Here is a 16,203-nt window from a genome sequence, read left to right as displayed (position 1 = left end):
TTCGTCGATCATTGCCTACACTGCGCTTTTAGCAATAAGTTGCTATGCGTTCTCTGTTTGTCCACTTTGCTGCAGTAACGCTTGAATTGCTTATGTTGCGCGTTTCGGTTGTTTTCGATAAATGTCTCTATGGTTTTTTCTATGGATGGTATGGTCTAGGTATGTTGCTATGGTTTGGATTGATTTGCTGATGTAATATAATGAATGTGTTGCAATAGTGTGATTTGGCTTTCCGAAGTGCGTTACAATGTGTCTATAGCTGATAGTGTGTATTATAATAAGTTCTGTATAGCAGATATGCTACATGGATTCATGATAAGTTCTCGGACCGGTATGGGTTCATCATCGAATCCAGAACCAGTATGGGTTGATGATAGGTTCCAGGACCAGTATGGGTTAATGATAGGTTCCAGGGCATGAATGGGTTCAGTTTCAGTTCCAGGACCGATATGGGTTGATGAAAGGTTCCAGGACCAGTATTGGTTCATGATAGGTTCTAGGGCAGGTATGGGTTCATGATAGGTTCCACGACCGGTATGAGTTCATGATAGGTTCCAGGGCAGGTATGGATTCATGATAGGTTTCAGGGCAGGTATGGGTTCATGATAGGTTCCAGGGCAAGTTTGGGTTGATGATAGGTTCTAGGACCGGTTTGGGTTCACGATTGGCTTTAAGACCGGTATGGATTAATGATCTGTTCATCTGAGCTAATATGAGTTCAGGATAGGATTTAGGGCAGGCGTTGATTCATAATTTGTTCCTGGACTGGAAGGAATAATGATAGGTCCCAAGACCAGTATGGGTTCATAATAGGTTCTAGGGCAATACTGATGATAGGTTCCACGAGAACGTAGCGCATAGCACGAGAGCGATGAAAGCGACAATTTCTCGTACGCCTGTTATCACTCTTTTGTTTCATTGCGATAAGCGGCGTAGCACATGTCGTTCTCGTTCTCTCTTTCCTTCATTCATTCGATCTCAAGTGAATCACTGACCCAACCCAAGCGCCACAGATTAAGCTTAAACGACTGGAAAATTGAATATCCATAGAAATAAAATGAAAGCTCCATAGCTTCATTGGTTTGAACAATAGATGGCGTATTAAAACTGGTTATTATATTGCTATCCTTTTCTTGCAATGTGTTTCGACATGCTTCATCTAATCATGACCTATATAGCCTTCTAACTTTGCGAGCAAAAATCTATAAGATTGGTCGTGTGGTCAGATACACGGGTATCAACACCAACGACCATTACTCAAATCTCACTTGCTACAGTGCTGATGGTTTCCATTGGAGTTTAGTATTTAAACAATCGTATCGCCGTTCTAGTTCTAGCGATGCATAACTTCAATGCGAAACCATACAACAGTACAGAGGAAATGAGAAAGCTCTCCTCCAAGCGATGAAGCTCAACTGGTTGGGGTATCCCATCAACAGAGAGCGCCACCAGCTTTTTTGCTATTTTTAGAATGCATGAGTCGTTTGCCGTCTGCTAAACGAAGTCTTTCTATATTCCGTTTAGGTAGAGAACTTGAGTCGTTTAGAAGCCGTTTAGTGGTCGTTTAGTGGATTTGTGGCACTTGGGAAGCTCCCGACCACGCTGGTTTTCGCTGGTCTTTTCGGGGATAATTCGTTAACGAATTATCCCCGAAAAGACCAGCGAAATACGGATCATTTTCGGGGATAGTGAACACACGTGAAGGATGAACCCATGCAAAAAAGAGCTAAAAATAGAAATGAACATTTGGATTCACTCCCTTCTCTCATATTCCAATTCATGCTCATGCTTCATCCTTGATGCTACCAACCACATCGCTAATTCTACTTCGAATCACTTTGCCAGTGAGACCATCTTATTATTCATGATCGTGCTATTTGCTTGTTTTGTTGTATGAAGGGGTACTGATACTAAATGAACTAAAAGAAATAAATAAAACAATAAAAATAATAGATTGACTATTAAACACGCATTTCTAACAATGAGTAAAGGGGTCTGAAGCTACTGGAGCTGCATGTTTTAAAAAGAAATCAAAACTTTAAATCATCAATGAAAACAATAAAAATGGAATTGAACTCATGTCGACCATGGTGCAAACATTACACCATTACCATTTGACCACTACTAGTTCATGAACATGATTCGTTATCTATCAGTTTTAAACCCTTCAAATATAGCACAATGAACAAAGAGATGTGTAAAAGTTCATCGATGCGTGTGAGAGAGTAGAGCTGATGAATAGAAAGAGATGGCATGAGTTTATGTTCATTATCCCCGAAAAATTTCGCTTGGGAAGCGTTTGACAGCACGTCCGATAAAATCGCATACAATGGAGCACAGACACGGGCCTAAGGCCCGTGTCTGCACTTCATGAAGTCGAACGCACTGATAAAATTGTATATGCAATTTGACAGATAATGTATCACATCGAACATCCCATATATTTTTCATGTTCGATGTCGCGTTCGATTGTTGCTAGAGCGTCCCAATCATTTGTTGGGTTAAATTCCTAGTACAGTGGAGCGCCGTTTATCCGGGCTTCTCGGGACTTGACCTCGACCGGATAAACGAATAACACGGATAATGAGTCAAATGATATATTTAATCACCAATTTCTGATTAGTTCTTTAAAAATTCCTATTTTTTTATAAAAATAACCCAGTTTTTATTAACTTCATGTTTTTTCCATGATAATATTTGTTATTTGCCATGAATTATAGTGTTTTTTGTTATGATAATGTGCTCTTATAACCGCTTTTTTAAATATCCTCCTCATAACGCAATGTCACCTATGTATTGAACTGTCATTTCTCAACAGCACGGATAAACGGAAAGCCGGATAAAAGGTACCCGGATAAACGGCGCTCCACTGTACAATTTTCAGATCGACACTTCAGAAAGGCCTCATGGGACCGCTATGAACCAAATCTAAACTATCTCCTTTTAATAAATGAAAGATGTTATTATCTCCGGCTACTCTTCATGGGACAAATTAGCTTCCATCTCCAACACCTACCCACCCCCCCCCCCGCCAAACACTTAAAAGCCTACCGAAAACTACCGAAAAATCTTAAACTCCTATCGAAACCTACCGATAAAATTTTGTTACGCCTACCGAAAACCGCAAAAATAATCTGGCCACTCTGCCTAGTTGTTTCAAAATCACGCACGTTGACATTTCCCTATCCTCAATTTGACAGTTGTTGGGTATGTCAAGCGAAGCAATCCAACCGCTCGGGAACCCTCTGCTACGGAACAGCAACACACAGCACAGTGCTTGAAGGGAAGGTAAATAAATGCAATTCCATACTCGCGACACCAGCTAACCGTCGGTGCAGGAAAATTAACCTTCCCACCTGGTCGTCTTGCCCTCGCGTGGAGGGACGGTGCTCCGCAATCAAAGTGGCCACGGAACATTTTTCCAACAAACCTCTCAACAGAAAAAAAACGATCAACCGTCTCAACCCTCAACACACACGGTGGGAGGAGGAACAGTGGCAACAGATTGTTACCACTACCTACCGACCCCACCCTCAACCATCCCTCCTCCTCCACCTCCGAAAGTGCAGAGCTGCGCGGATGTAAGTCGATGCGGGATCGAAAACATGTGGCCGCCGTATGGTGCCGGCTGCTTGGCGTCCTGGAGACGGGATTGCCCATGCATCGTTGTAACTTTTGTTGTTGTTGCTGCTTGAGGTGTGTTTTAACCGGCCACTTTCTTTCCGTCACAGGGTGGATGATCTCTATCTGAGCGCAAGACTGACCCGCTGCTAGTTGTGTGTGTTTGTGCGCACGATGGATTTTCGCGAACTGATTAATGTGGCCAAGCAAAACGCGCTCGAGCAACAGAATGGCACCAAAACGGTAAGTAAAAACAATATCGCGGGAATGTGCGGTGGGCCAGCAAAGCGAAGGGAGGACCACGGCATATGATTTCCTGGGCGGAGGGGGAGTTTGGAAAGTTTCTAGAACAATCGCATCACACAAAACGCTTAACACGCTTCTCTTCTTTGCTTTGGTTTCCGTTTCATGCCGCCGGTGCGAACAACAAACGAACCACTCTTCCCACTACCAACCCTTCCCCCCCCCCACTGAACAGAACCGCACAGGGTACAGTGCCAAGTATTCGCCGCCGAAGAAGGTCACCAAAGAGAAGAAGGACCTGTCGGAAAACATAAAGCGCTTTCTGGCGAAGCGCGAGGAGGAGGAGCGGCAGAAGGCGCTGGAAAAGCACCAGAAGGCCCAGGAGCTGATGGCGCGCCGGGGCGGCAAGGGGAAGAAAAAGATCGAAAAGATGCTGAAGGTGATCAAGTCGGCGAACAAGTCGGTGCTAGAGGACGCGGCCGACGCGGCGGAGTGTGCGCTCGGCACGGAGAGCCTCGAGGACGACTACGGCTACACGTCGGCGGTCGCGAGCCAGTTCTTCAACAAGCTGGTGGACAAGTACAAGAACGCACCGGACGAGTCGCTGTTTACCGAGGCGAAGAAGCGTAGCATGTCGAGCGAGGAGCTGGCGCGGGCCCGGGCCCGCGTCAAGGACGCGATCATGAAGGAGCAGGAGGAGCAGAGCGCACCGCGCACCCGCAAGCCCCGCACTGCCCGGACGGAGGTGGAAGACACGCGGAGCGGTGTGGGGGAGGCGCGGACGGTGTCGTCTGTATCGGTGGGCGGGCGGCGGGAGGAGCCGGTGGCCGCGAAGCCGGCGGAGGAGAAGCCCCGGCCGGTGCGCAGGGCGAATGTGCCGCCGCCGCCCGACTTCACCACGCTGCTGAAGCTGGCCGAGGCGAAGCAGCACGAGGCGGTCAAGATCGAGGTGCCGGCCGAGGGCCGCAAGCGCGAACCGGAGCGGCCGATGACCAGCAAGGAGAAGCAGGAGTACGAGGAGCAGCAGGCCTTCCTGGCGATGAAGCGGCTGCGGGACAAGGTGAAGCAGGACCCGAACCTGTCCGACAAGGAGAAGCAGGCGAAGCTGGCCCGGCTGGACGAGCTGCGGGCGGCCGGCAAGCTGCCGAACATTCCACCGCTGCCGGTCGGGAAGGGTGGAGGAAGGGGTGGACCGGCGGCGGCAAAGCCGTCGCCGTCGGTAGCGGCTGCACCCCCCGCCCGTGCCCCGGGCTTTAAAATTCCAAAGCGCAACGAAGCGGGCGAGCCGACCAAACCGGGCGAGAAGGGTTTGGCCGGTCCTCCGCCCGCAGCGACGGGCGAGCCGAAGGCGAAACTTTCCAGCAGCACAAAGACTACCAGCAGCGCCAGCGGGTTGACCAATGGTAAGGTGGCCTCCTCCGGTGTGCCACGAGCCAGCCCGGCCACACCTGCCGCCCCCGCCGCACGCACCAGCAAACCGGGCGCTCCTTCCACGGCCGGTGCGGCACCCACGCCCAAAGCTTCCGCACCGGCCCCGGCAGTGAACGGGAAGTCGTCCGCGGCGCACAGCAAACCTTCTTCCATGTCTTCCACGGCGGTCAAAAGCAAACCGACCACCATCACAGCGTCCGCCAGGCCGCAGTCCTCGTCGGCGGGCTCGAAATCGAGCGCCTCCGCCACCCCCCGGCAGCCATCGGCAGCCACCAGTAGTGCCAGCAGCGCAGCGGCGCGTCCGGCAGCGCAGCAGCAGCAGCCGGCGAAGCGTCCGCCGGAACCGGTCGCCAAAACGCGCCAGTTCCCGCCGCCCGACGTGCGACGGGGCCCGCCGGTGGTGAAGCGGCCCGGCGCCGGTCCGCCCTCGATGGTGGGTGGCCGGCCGCACCCGGGTGCGGGCGGTGGCCCCGGCAAGAAGCGGCGCATCATCGACAGCGACAGCGAGTACGACAGCGAGATGGACGACTTCATCGACGATGGCGACTGCGAGGAGGACTACTCGTCCGCGATCAAGGAGATCTTCGGCTACGACAAGTCCCGGTACCGGCACGAGGCGTACGACGACGAGGACGACAACATGGAGTCGTCGTACGCGCAGCAGATGCGGGAGGAGTACATCAGCAAGAAGATCGGCCTGATGGAGGACCTGGAGGACATGCGCATGGAGGAGGAGGAGAAGCGCCGCAAGACGGTGAAGAAGAAGGGCGGGCCGCCGAAGCGGAAATAGTGGACAGTGGTTCTGTTTCTCTGTTCGCTTCCATTTGCACTTATTTAATCAAACGCGGGCCAGGACAAACAAGGAAGGTGGTCGGGCAGAAAGAGGAAAGCGTAAACGGGGCCAATCTCCTCAATTCTCTCAAAAACCACCCGCTGGGTATGGCGGCGGCGGAGGCGGTTTTCTAACGATTCGTTTTATTTAAATTAAAGCGTTCATGTAGATTTATATTTGTTTTTATTTGACAGTTAAGGATAACATGTATTGTTTGGGGGATTTTTAACTTCACCCCAAACTCTCTTCCCCATCCCTCTCTTTTTCCCTCTCTCTCTCTCTTTCGCTTGCTTCATTATCCCATAATTTAGATGATGAACTCTGGTGCAACACCAACATTTGCATCGTTTTTTTGTTTGTTTGTTTTATTTCGCCCATGTGCGTTCCGTTGCGAAAGTAGAAAGCAATAGCACGTGTTGCGCGCGCAGCTGTTAACAAAATTTGAATTAGGGCTTTTTTTTATATTGACATCCTCTCAACACACACACACATGCCAGTAAAGTAGGCTGTTCATTGCAAAAGAGTGGAAAGCACGGAGAAAGCACACAGAATGCCGTTAGAAAAAAGAAAGAGTCTGATAGCTTAAAACTGAAGAAATATATGGATTTTTGTCACAAATCGGGTTTTCCTGTTCCTTTATCCCTCTCGCGTTACATTCTTCATTTAAATCGTGGTACGTTTCGTGAATATACTAGTGGTGGGAGCTCTGAATCACACCTACCCGATTCCGATTCCGGAGTTGGCTTCGGAATCGATTCCAGAATCAGCTTCGGTGTCAACTCCGGAATTGGCTTCGGAATCAGAAACGGTTCCGGAATCAAAATCAGAATCGGAATTGACACCAGAAGTTGAATTAGCTCCGGAATGAGCATCAGTTCTTGAAATATGAAGTTTCAGAAGCGAAATCAATCCGAGAATCTCTATGAGAATGGATCGTTTACAAGTAAATTTGGATTCTTTGCGGCTATCAATATCTAGCATCATTGAACCCAAACGGCTTCGATTCCTGGACCGATTCCAGAGCTGATTCCTATTCCGCAGTCGATTCCGATTTCGGAGCCAATTCCGATTCTCATCCCAGAGCCGACTCTGATTCTGGAACCGATTTTGATTTCGGAGCCAATTTCAATTTTGGGGGCGACTTCGATTCCTGAACCGACTCCAGAGCAGCAGAGCAGAGCAGAGCCTATTCCGGAGACGATTCCGATTATGGAGCCGATCCCGATTCCGGAACCAATTTGGGAGCCAATTCCGATTCCAGAGCCGTTTTCGATGCCGGACCCGATTCCGATTCTGAAACTAATTCTGATTCTAGAGCTGATACCTACTATCCGAAATCGATTCCAGAAAACTTCGGAGCTAGCCGGAATGGATTCTGACGAAAAAATCCTTTTTCCCCAGCGCTAGAATGTACAGTAATAAAGCTGTGGGAGGGCCGTGCTTTTCCGGCTTTTCAAAAGCTGCACGCGTGCCCAAGTGCCGACGGATGCTTATGCTTATCGGGCAACTGTAAGCAGTTTGCTAAAAGAGTGCTCTGCGGTCCAAATTAGGTCGTCGGAAGTGTTAGTTCGGAAGTCGTCGGAAGTTCAGAACGATTGAAAGGGATACAAAAAATGCATTCCATTGAAAACTAAAAGGGTTTTAGCAACTTCCGGCGACAAACATGCTATCCGCAAAGGGTAATTCGTCCTCACGTAATGTTAAAAACTGGAAATTACTGATGGTTATAATAATTTAATTTTCTAAATAAATTTAAAAAGGTATTTGATCAACCCTTTTACAAAACGGAACTCCCTTTACAGTGGATCGGTAACCTGCAACTCTTCAGAATTCGTCTTCCGGAGGTAACCAGAGCTTTCCTATGTGAACTAGCAAGAACAATGCCCGGTCAACATAATCAAAGACATTTTGACATATTAAAGAATAATGCCAGAAGATTTTCCGGAAAGCTGTCGGACTGAAATGATGAAAAATATTTAAACCAAAGATGTCAAACTGATGGCCTCCGAGGTCTTTCGGTGTGGCCTGCGAAGGCTTGAGCCAACATTTATTTGTAGTAGCATTTCTGCCTCTACAGTACAAGTCAGTAAACTCCGCACACCCGAAATATGAAGAGATGTTACAAACGATCGCAAGCTTTTCATGAGGCAGCCTACCAAGACCAATATGATTAGACATACTACTGGTGAATTGGTTCTGATTTTGGTGGCCATAGCAAATAGGGATTGCTATGGAGATTAGCAGGAGAAGAGTAATGGTTACTAAAGACTTGAATGACACATTGCACTCTCCAACTGTCAAATGAAGATTTGTCTACGTCTAGACTGGACTAGACAAACCAACCTGTAGTAATTCATGGACTTTGCACAGCATCAATCGATCTCGGCTCAAAAATATTGATAATCAAAATGACACCAATTTCAACATAAAATTTACTACACCTGTATTGGATAAACCAACGTAATTAGTCATGCCCAGGTTGTTGGCATTATTTTTGCGCATAAAATCTTGTTAGTTGCCACAAAACTATGCAAATTATGAAAATATCAGAGGCCTTTGGCCAATTGAAAATAATCTGCTACAAAATTTATTTTTTCGTACCTTATTTAACAACAAAGTTTAAACTATTGTAACGTAACAGTTATCCCAAAATGGAATGAAAAGAACTGCCAACGATCTGATGTTTGTATCATATAATGTAATACAAAAACTAGGCTGCGGCCCGTGCTACTATTTTCGGCGGCATTTTGGCCCGCGGGGTCAAAAAAGTTTGACATCGCTGATTTAAGCAAATATTCACAAATATTCGAGAGAAAGAAACCGCGAACCCTGTATAGAAGCAGAATTGCAACGAAGCCTCCGTTCATTGTCAAAGCGAGCAACGTGGATTGCCGATACGTCTAAAATTCATGCAAACGACAATAAGCGTTTGCAGGTAGTTTATGATAAGCTCCTTCATCTAAGCGGGGAATAACACCTTTTATGGATAGCTTCTTGTATTTCCACTTCTTTGTTTGGCACTTCCGATTTTTCATCTGGAGATGCCGCATTCAACAGTATCTTCCTTTTCTCGCATCGCACGATCGGGCCCGCAATTATTAAAGTAAATTTTGGTACTCATAGCACTTGTAAGGTATCTTGCCAAACGTTCATTTGAATTACAGTGGCGGTCACCTAAAGTCGGACACCGCTTATTTTCACCTATCATCTAACTTTGCGACACCCTGGAAAGTTCTCTAGACTGACAGTTCTCTAGATGGCCTAGGTTATTTAATACGCCGATGACCACTCAACATAGTCGATGAATTTTCCAGGAGTTCTCATAGCTGTGGAACTCCTTCTTACGTGAAATGAACTTAATGTTGTTTGGGAATTGGACTCTATAGCATCCTTGTTGGACAAAACCAATAGGAATATCGAAGGCGCCTGAACAAAACGCGTGCCATAGAGTTCAATTTCCAACGTTATGAAGTTCACTTCCTATAAGATAAAGTCAAGGAAGTGTCCCACAACTATGAGAACCCCTGGAAACCCCTGTAATAATTGGTAGCAAATGATTTAAGAACTTGGTATGCTGATAACTGATAGCAAAGGTATGAAATTTGGTATGCGGTCCACTGGAAGACTGGTCATTTCATTTCAATCATTTCAGCAGCAAAATGACCACGAAAATAAGCGGTGCCCGACTTTAGGTGGTCGCCACTGTATAAGAAATAAAAACATAATTTTCATCACAATTTCAAACGTGGCGGCGTTGGTGCAATTTTTAATGCATCCCAATTGATTGAATTTTGGCATCGTGAAGCATAATAATATCTAAAAAGGGACCGAACATGTTTTCGATGCGAAAAGGTTCTCATACGATTTTGATTATTGCGCCCTACGAGTAACTCGCCGTAATGGGATATTTGCTGTTAATTGTAAAAGAAAAAAAAAAGTCAAGAAAATATTAACCTAACTCTAACATACATCGATTGTTGTCGGCTTTAAAGAGCCGTAAATAGAGGGAAAAGCGATTAATAGTGTTATAACATTAGGATGGCTTTGCAAAACTGGTTAACAAGATGTTGAAGGAGGCGTGATTTAAGGCCTTTTAGAAAATCGATAGTATATGGGACAGTCTAGAGGAAGAAACGAAAATATTAAATGGGAAGGGCTTGACGTAATTCATTGAGCAAGCACATTACCGATCACTTTGCTCTAGATTCGAAAATCCCTCAGCAGCGCTTAATAGTGAGCAAATAAAACATTTGATTTTAGAGTTGAAAAAAAAAGAAGTAAAAGTACAGTGGCCAACAAACACTCTCCCCTCTCTCCTCCCCCCCCCCCCCCCCCAACCCTACCCTATCCCTTCTCCTCCCCTCCCAAAGGCCAAATCACAAGTCCAGCATCCGGCGCAGCCAGTTCCGGTCGCCGTCGTCGTCGTCGTCCGCGACCGGCTCGTTCGACAGCTTCAGCAGCGTGGCGCAGATCTCCTCGCTCACCTCGTTCGCTTCCGGCATCTCGGACAGGACCCAGGTGTCGTCCGTGCTGGCGAGCGCCTCGTCGCAGATCGGGCACGTCTTCTGGTGGATGTTCCACTGCTCGATGCACGGCATGCAGTAGCTGTGGGCGCACGGCAGCGACACCTCCGGCCGGCGCTCGAGACAGATGCAGCACTCGTCGGCGTGGTCGGTCGCGTCCGCTGGGCCGGCCGCGATCGCATCGACCTGCGCCATCAGGATCGAGGCGGTGGTGCAGTCGGGAAAGACGAACGTGCCGCCGCCCGACGACGAGCAGGTCGAGGCCGAGCTGGACAGCGGGACGGTGGTGGGCGTGGCGGTGCGAGCAGGACTCTCCGGCGGTGGCCGGGCGGCGCCAGCAGCAGCAGCGGACGGGCCGGCCCCGTCCACCTTGGCCGACGGCGGCGTGTCCGGCGGCCCGGTGGCGGAGCTGCCGGTGCTCGACCGGGACGGGCTCGCGCCCGGACTGTGTATCCGCTGGCTCTCGACCGTCACCATCGCGTGCAGGTTCGTCTGGAAGGTGCGGAACACCTGCAGGAACTGCTGCAGCGTCAGCAGCTTGAAGCAGTCAATCTTGCGCGTCTCCGGGTCGATCTTGACGCAGGCGATGCGCACCGTCCGCTTCCAGAGGATGGAGTTGTCCGTGCCCTTCTTCACCGCAAAGACCAGCTGCTTCCCGTTCGGGTCGAGACACTTCCGGGAGCTGGGGAAGGGAGGGAAGAAGCAGATTGAGCCGAACGATGAGTCATCGAGGCGAAGAGAGAGACGGGCAAGGGGAATACCTACAGTCGGTTCAGATCGGCCAGACACTTCTGGAAGTCTTCGTACCCGAGGTTGTTGATCTCGGAGAAGATGTGGACCTGCTTTTTGATCTCGAACTGCAGCGAGTCGACCGCATCGGCCGGCAAAATGCGCTGCGAAATGCTGGACGCCTGGCTGCCCATCTTCTTGCCCCCCTCTTTGTCTTGGCACACACACACACACACACACTGGTTGTTTTTGCTACTTTTGGTTGTGCTCGCACTGGCAAGCTCACTCACATCGTCGGCGTGCAGACGCGAAAAGCTCGCAATTGTTGCTGGTTGTACAGCGATTACATTTCGGTTTGATTGCAGCTTGGACTGGCGGCGGTTGATTGTATCCGGTGCGGGGTGGTGGTGATGACTCACCGACACACACACACTCCGTGTTTTAGATGGGAGATTGCGGGGTGAAAAAAAAAATGAGAAAAACAACTGGATTGAGCACGGGAATGGCGTCTCAGGAAAATGTGCCCACTGTCGCTCTGCCCTTGTGTCATCTAAACAACTGCTTCTGTTCTTTTTTTTATCCCGCTTTTGCTATCGAACAGCTGTGGGTAGGACGGGAAAAACGGGTCCAGTTTCGCTGGAAAATGTCACCCAACAGGATGGAATGTTTATGTTGTCTTTTGGCGGAATTCCATCACACACTTTCACAGAACTGGATAAGAGGGGGACTTTCTCGGGTACCGCGAGGTATGAGAAATTTTAAATTCTTCTCGTTAATTATTACTTTCCTTTATTTCTAGAAACTGGTGGTACTATTCTGCGTTATAAAATGTTGCATTTGTTTTGGATGTTGTTACAGTGGAATTTGAATCCGTTTGACAGGCATGAAGTGCCCTCTACACCACGCGCAAAGATTTGCCCGGATGTGTATCGAACATTTGCGCAATATTTGCAGCTTCATCGATTGAACGAACTGGTTTTTTTTTTTGACAAAAAAAGAGCGAATCGTTAAATGTATTTGCTCGAACTTCTTGGAAGAAGGTACACAAATGACCTAATTTGTTTTATTTCGAAATTTATACTGAGACAGAACTCAAGCGCGATAGATAAAACTTACACGGTTTCTCTAGCCAACCCAAGCGCCACAATTCCCAAGCGAAATTTTTCGGGGATAATGAACATAAACTCATGCCATCTCTTTCTATTCATCAGCTCTACTCTCTCACACGCATCGATGAACTTTTACACATCTCTTTGTTCATTGTGCTATATTTGAAGGGTTTAAAACTGATAGATAACGATTCATGTTCATGAACTAGTAGTGGTCAAATGGTAATGGTGTAATGTTTGCACCATGGTCGACATGAGTTCAATTCCATTTTTATTGTTTTCATTGATGTTAAAAAATTTCTTTTATTTATAAAACATCCAGCTCCAGAAGCTTCAGACCCCTTTACTCGTTGTTAGAAATACGTGCTTAGTAGTCAATCTGTTATTTTTATTGTTTTATTTATTTCTTTTAATTCATTTAGTATCAGTACCCCTTCATGCAACAAAACAAGCAAATAGCACGATCATGAATTCATATTCATATTCATATTTGAATAATAATATGGTGGCGCAACTGGCAAAGTGATTCGAAGTAGAATTAGCGATGTGGTTTGTAGCATCAAGGATGAAGCATGAGCATGAATTGGAATATGAGGGAAGGGAATGAATCCGAATGTTCATTTCTATTTTTAGCTCTTTTTTGCATGGGTTCATCCTTCACGTGTGTTCACTATCCCCGAAAATGATCTGTATTTCGCTGGTCTTTTCGGGGATAATTCGTTAACGAATTATCCCCGAAAAGACCAGCGAAAACCAGCGTGGTCGGGAGCTTGGGTTAAGCTTAAAGGCGGTGGAAACGCTGATCGGATGCGATTTTATCGGACGAGATTTATATGGGATTTGACTGATAACGTCGGACGTGCGATTTCGTCGTCCGACGTTATCTGTCAAATCCCATATAAAAATTTGACAGGCCGTCCGATAAAATCGCATGCGAAAAAGCGTTGCCACCGCCCTAAACGACTGTAAAATCAAATTTCCATAAAAAAAAAGAAAGCTCCATAGCTTCATTGGTTTGCTCAATATACAAGCGCCATGACCACTAAACGGGCACAAAATGACACAAGCTTTCAACCTAAACAGAATATAAAAAGACTTCGTTTAGCAGCCCAAGTGCCACAAATCCACTAAACGACCACTAAACGGCTTCTAAACGACTCAAGTTCTCTACCTAAACGGAATATAGAAAGACTTCGTTTAGCAGACGGCAAACGACTCATGCATTCTAAAAATAGCGAAAAAGATGGTGGCGCTCTCTATTGGTGGGATACCCCAACCAGTTGAGCTTCATCGCTTGGAGGAGAGCTTTCTCATTTCTTCTGTACTGTTGTATGGTTTCGCATTGAAGTTATGCATCGCTAGAACTAGAACGGCGATACGATTGTTTAAATACTAAACTCGAACGGAAACCACCAGCACTGAAGCAAGTGAGATTTGAGTAATGGTCGTTGGTGTTGATACCCGTGTATCTGACCGCACGACCATTCATATAGGTTTTTGCTCAGAAAGTTAGAAGGCTATATTTTTTTTTCTTTGGCTCAACAACCGATGTCGGTCAAGGCCTCTTGTGGGCTTGGCTTTCACCCAAGCGCCACAGATTAAGCTTAAACAACTGGAAAATTGAATATCCATAGAAAAAAAATTAAAGCTCCACAGCTTCATTGGTTTGATCAATAGATGGCGTATTACAACTCATCATTATATTGCTATCCTTTTCTTGCAATGTGTTTCGACAAGTTTCATCTTATGACCTATATAGCCTTCTAACTTTCTGAGCAAAAATCTATATAAATGGTCGTGTGGTCAGATACGTGAGTATCAACACCAACGACCATTACTCAAATCTCACTTGCTTCAGTGCTGATGGTTTCCGTTGTAGTTTGGTGTTTAAACAATTGTATCGCCGTTCTAGTTCTAGCGATGCATAACTTCAATGCGAAACCATAGAACAGTACAGAGGAAATGAGAAAGCTCTCCTCCAAGCGATGAAGCTCAACTGGTTGGGGTATCCCACCAACAGAGAGCGCCACCATCTTTTTCGCTATTTTTAGAATGCATCCCAAGCGCCACAGATTAAGCTTAAACGACTGGAAAATTGAATATCCATAGAAAAAAAATGAAAGCTCCACAGCTTCATTGGTTTTATCAATAGATGGCGTATTAAAATTGATTATTATATTGCTATCCTTTTCTTGCAATGTGTTTCGGCAAGTTTCATCTTATCATGACCTATACAACCTTCTAACTTTCCGAGCAAAAATCTATATGAATGGTCGTGTGGTCAGATACACGGGTATCAACACCCACGACCATTACTCAAATCTCACTTGCTTCAGTGCTGGTGGTTTCTGTTGGAGTTTAGTATTTAAACAATCGTATCGCCGTTCTAGTTCTAGCGATGCATAACTTCAATGCGAAACCATACAACAGTACAGAGGAAATGAGAAAGCTCTCCTCCAAGCGATGAAGCTCAACTGGTTGAGGTATCCCACCAACAGAGAGCGCCACCAGTTTTTTCGCTATTTTTAGAATGCATGAGTCGTTTGTCGTCTGCTAAACGAAGTCTTTCTATATTCCGTTTAGGTAGAGAACTTGAGTCGTTTAGAAGCCGTTTAGTGGTCGTTTAGTGGATTTGTGGCACTTGGGATCCCAAATAGCCAGAATTGTTTAAGCAGCTCATTTTGGCACGCTAAAGATCGCTGCTCTAATTCGCCTTTTGCAGTAGATAAACAGCATCAAAGTTCTATGTGGGTCTTTCAAACAGCGCCTAAGCAGCTTCCTTATGCCACGATGCCAGGGATTATTTTTCTTTGTGTTTTATTTTCAAGCAAGCGTCATCGATGAAATAAACAACAAGATTTGTTTCGTTTAAACACATATGTATATTTTTAAATCCTTTGTATTGATGATTACACAAAATTTTACACAATTTACTGATAATCCACAATCACTTCACGCAATATTCATTCTTCAATTAACGAATCTAACTTGTGCAGCAGCAATGAGATTATTGCCGGCGTCCGTCTTTGACACTTTGACAAGAGGCACCTTGTACCGATGTCATGCATTAAAAAGCTATAAAGTTCCACCAAGTTCAGTACCCTTTCTTAACAAGCCTTCAAGTTCCATCATGAACCCTACGCATAGTGCTAATCAGCCGCAAAGTTCCAAAGAGTACCATGTGCCTGTTAAAAAGCTCCATACTTCCGTAAAGTACCGTCTATCTCTTAATCAGCCACAAAGTACGACATAGGAACGATTTTTTGTTAAACAGTCCTAAATCAGCTATAAAGTACGAGCTGGCTATTTGGGATGAGTCGTTTGCCGTCTGCTAAACGAAGTCTTTCTATATTCCGTTTAGGTAGAGAACTTGAGTCGTTTAGAAGTCGTTTAGTGGTCGTTTAGTGGATTTGTGGCACTTGGGATGGGACCGTATACATTTATGAGAATGCAAATTCAACATCCAGAGAAAAGTATAAAAAAAATTCTAAACAATTATAAAAACGCAGGAAGCACAGTAAATGATCCCGAGCCGCAATGATGGGTGATTTTTGACAGCTCTACGGTGACATCCCCCGAAATGCTATTTCGCGGGGGAACTCAGTGGTACTCAAGTTGAAGCCATCTTGGGCACTCAATTTCCATCATGGCTGCCGCTAGTTAAAAAAAAACGACAGTTGGTATAAAAAAATGCTCTAGTGCAAAAAACATAGTC

At 46.3% G+C, this 16,203-nt stretch overlaps 2 protein-coding genes across 3 annotated transcripts; one reads left to right on the top strand and one right to left on the bottom strand.

Annotated features, from left to right (window-relative positions):
• Positions 1 to 3,088: 3,088 nt before the first annotated feature.
• Positions 3,089 to 6,745, top strand: LOC120948997 (protein SPT2 homolog). Of its 2 annotated transcripts, none has more exons than XM_040365927.2 (3): positions 3,089 to 3,288; positions 3,732 to 3,864; positions 4,100 to 6,745. In XM_040365927.2, the coding sequence occupies exons 2-3, from the start codon at positions 3,796 to 3,798 to the stop codon at positions 6,083 to 6,085; spliced, it is 2,055 nt and encodes a 684-aa protein (XP_040221861.2). In that variant the 5' UTR covers positions 3,089 to 3,288; positions 3,732 to 3,795; the 3' UTR covers positions 6,086 to 6,745. The 2 variants fall into 2 exon arrangements, with proteins under 2 accessions (XP_040221861.2, XP_040221852.2); XM_040365918.2 differs by having other exon boundaries at positions 3,090 to 3,581.
• A 3,715-nt stretch (positions 6,746 to 10,460) lies between these two features.
• LOC120949011 (RING finger protein 141-like) lies at positions 10,461 to 12,270 on the bottom strand. Its single transcript, XM_040365939.2, has 2 exons — positions 11,416 to 12,270; positions 10,461 to 11,332 (listed from the first exon to the last, which is right to left on the bottom strand). The coding sequence occupies exons 1-2, from the start codon at positions 11,571 to 11,573 to the stop codon at positions 10,504 to 10,506; spliced, it is 987 nt and encodes a 328-aa protein (XP_040221873.1). The 5' UTR covers positions 11,574 to 12,270; the 3' UTR covers positions 10,461 to 10,503.
• Positions 12,271 to 16,203: the final 3,933 nt, after the last annotated feature.

Source organism: Anopheles coluzzii, chromosome X (genome assembly GCF_943734685.1).
Source record: "Anopheles coluzzii chromosome X, AcolN3, whole genome shotgun sequence".
NCBI lineage: Eukaryota > Metazoa > Arthropoda > Insecta > Diptera > Culicidae > Anopheles > Anopheles coluzzii.
The sequence above is the reverse complement of the archived record's forward strand: the minus strand, read 5'-3'. Positions and strand labels throughout refer to the sequence as shown.

Excerpts from the sequence above, each read along its gene's own strand:
- LOC120948997 (XM_040365927.2), top strand. The coding sequence starts at position 3,796 with ATGGATTTTCGCGAACTGATTAATGTGGCCAAGCAAAACGCGCTCGAG. Across the intron at positions 3,865-4,099 it reads AACAGAATGGCACCAAAACG|AACCGCACAGGGTACAGTGC; the intron begins GTAAGTAAAAAC and ends CCCACTGAACAG.
- LOC120949011 (XM_040365939.2), bottom strand. The coding sequence starts at position 11,573 with ATGGGCAGCCAGGCGTCCAGCATTTCGCAGCGCATTTTGCCGGCCGAT. Across the intron at positions 11,333-11,415 it reads CTGGCCGATCTGAACCGACT|CTCCCGGAAGTGTCTCGACC; the intron begins GTAGGTATTCCC and ends TCCCTTCCCCAG.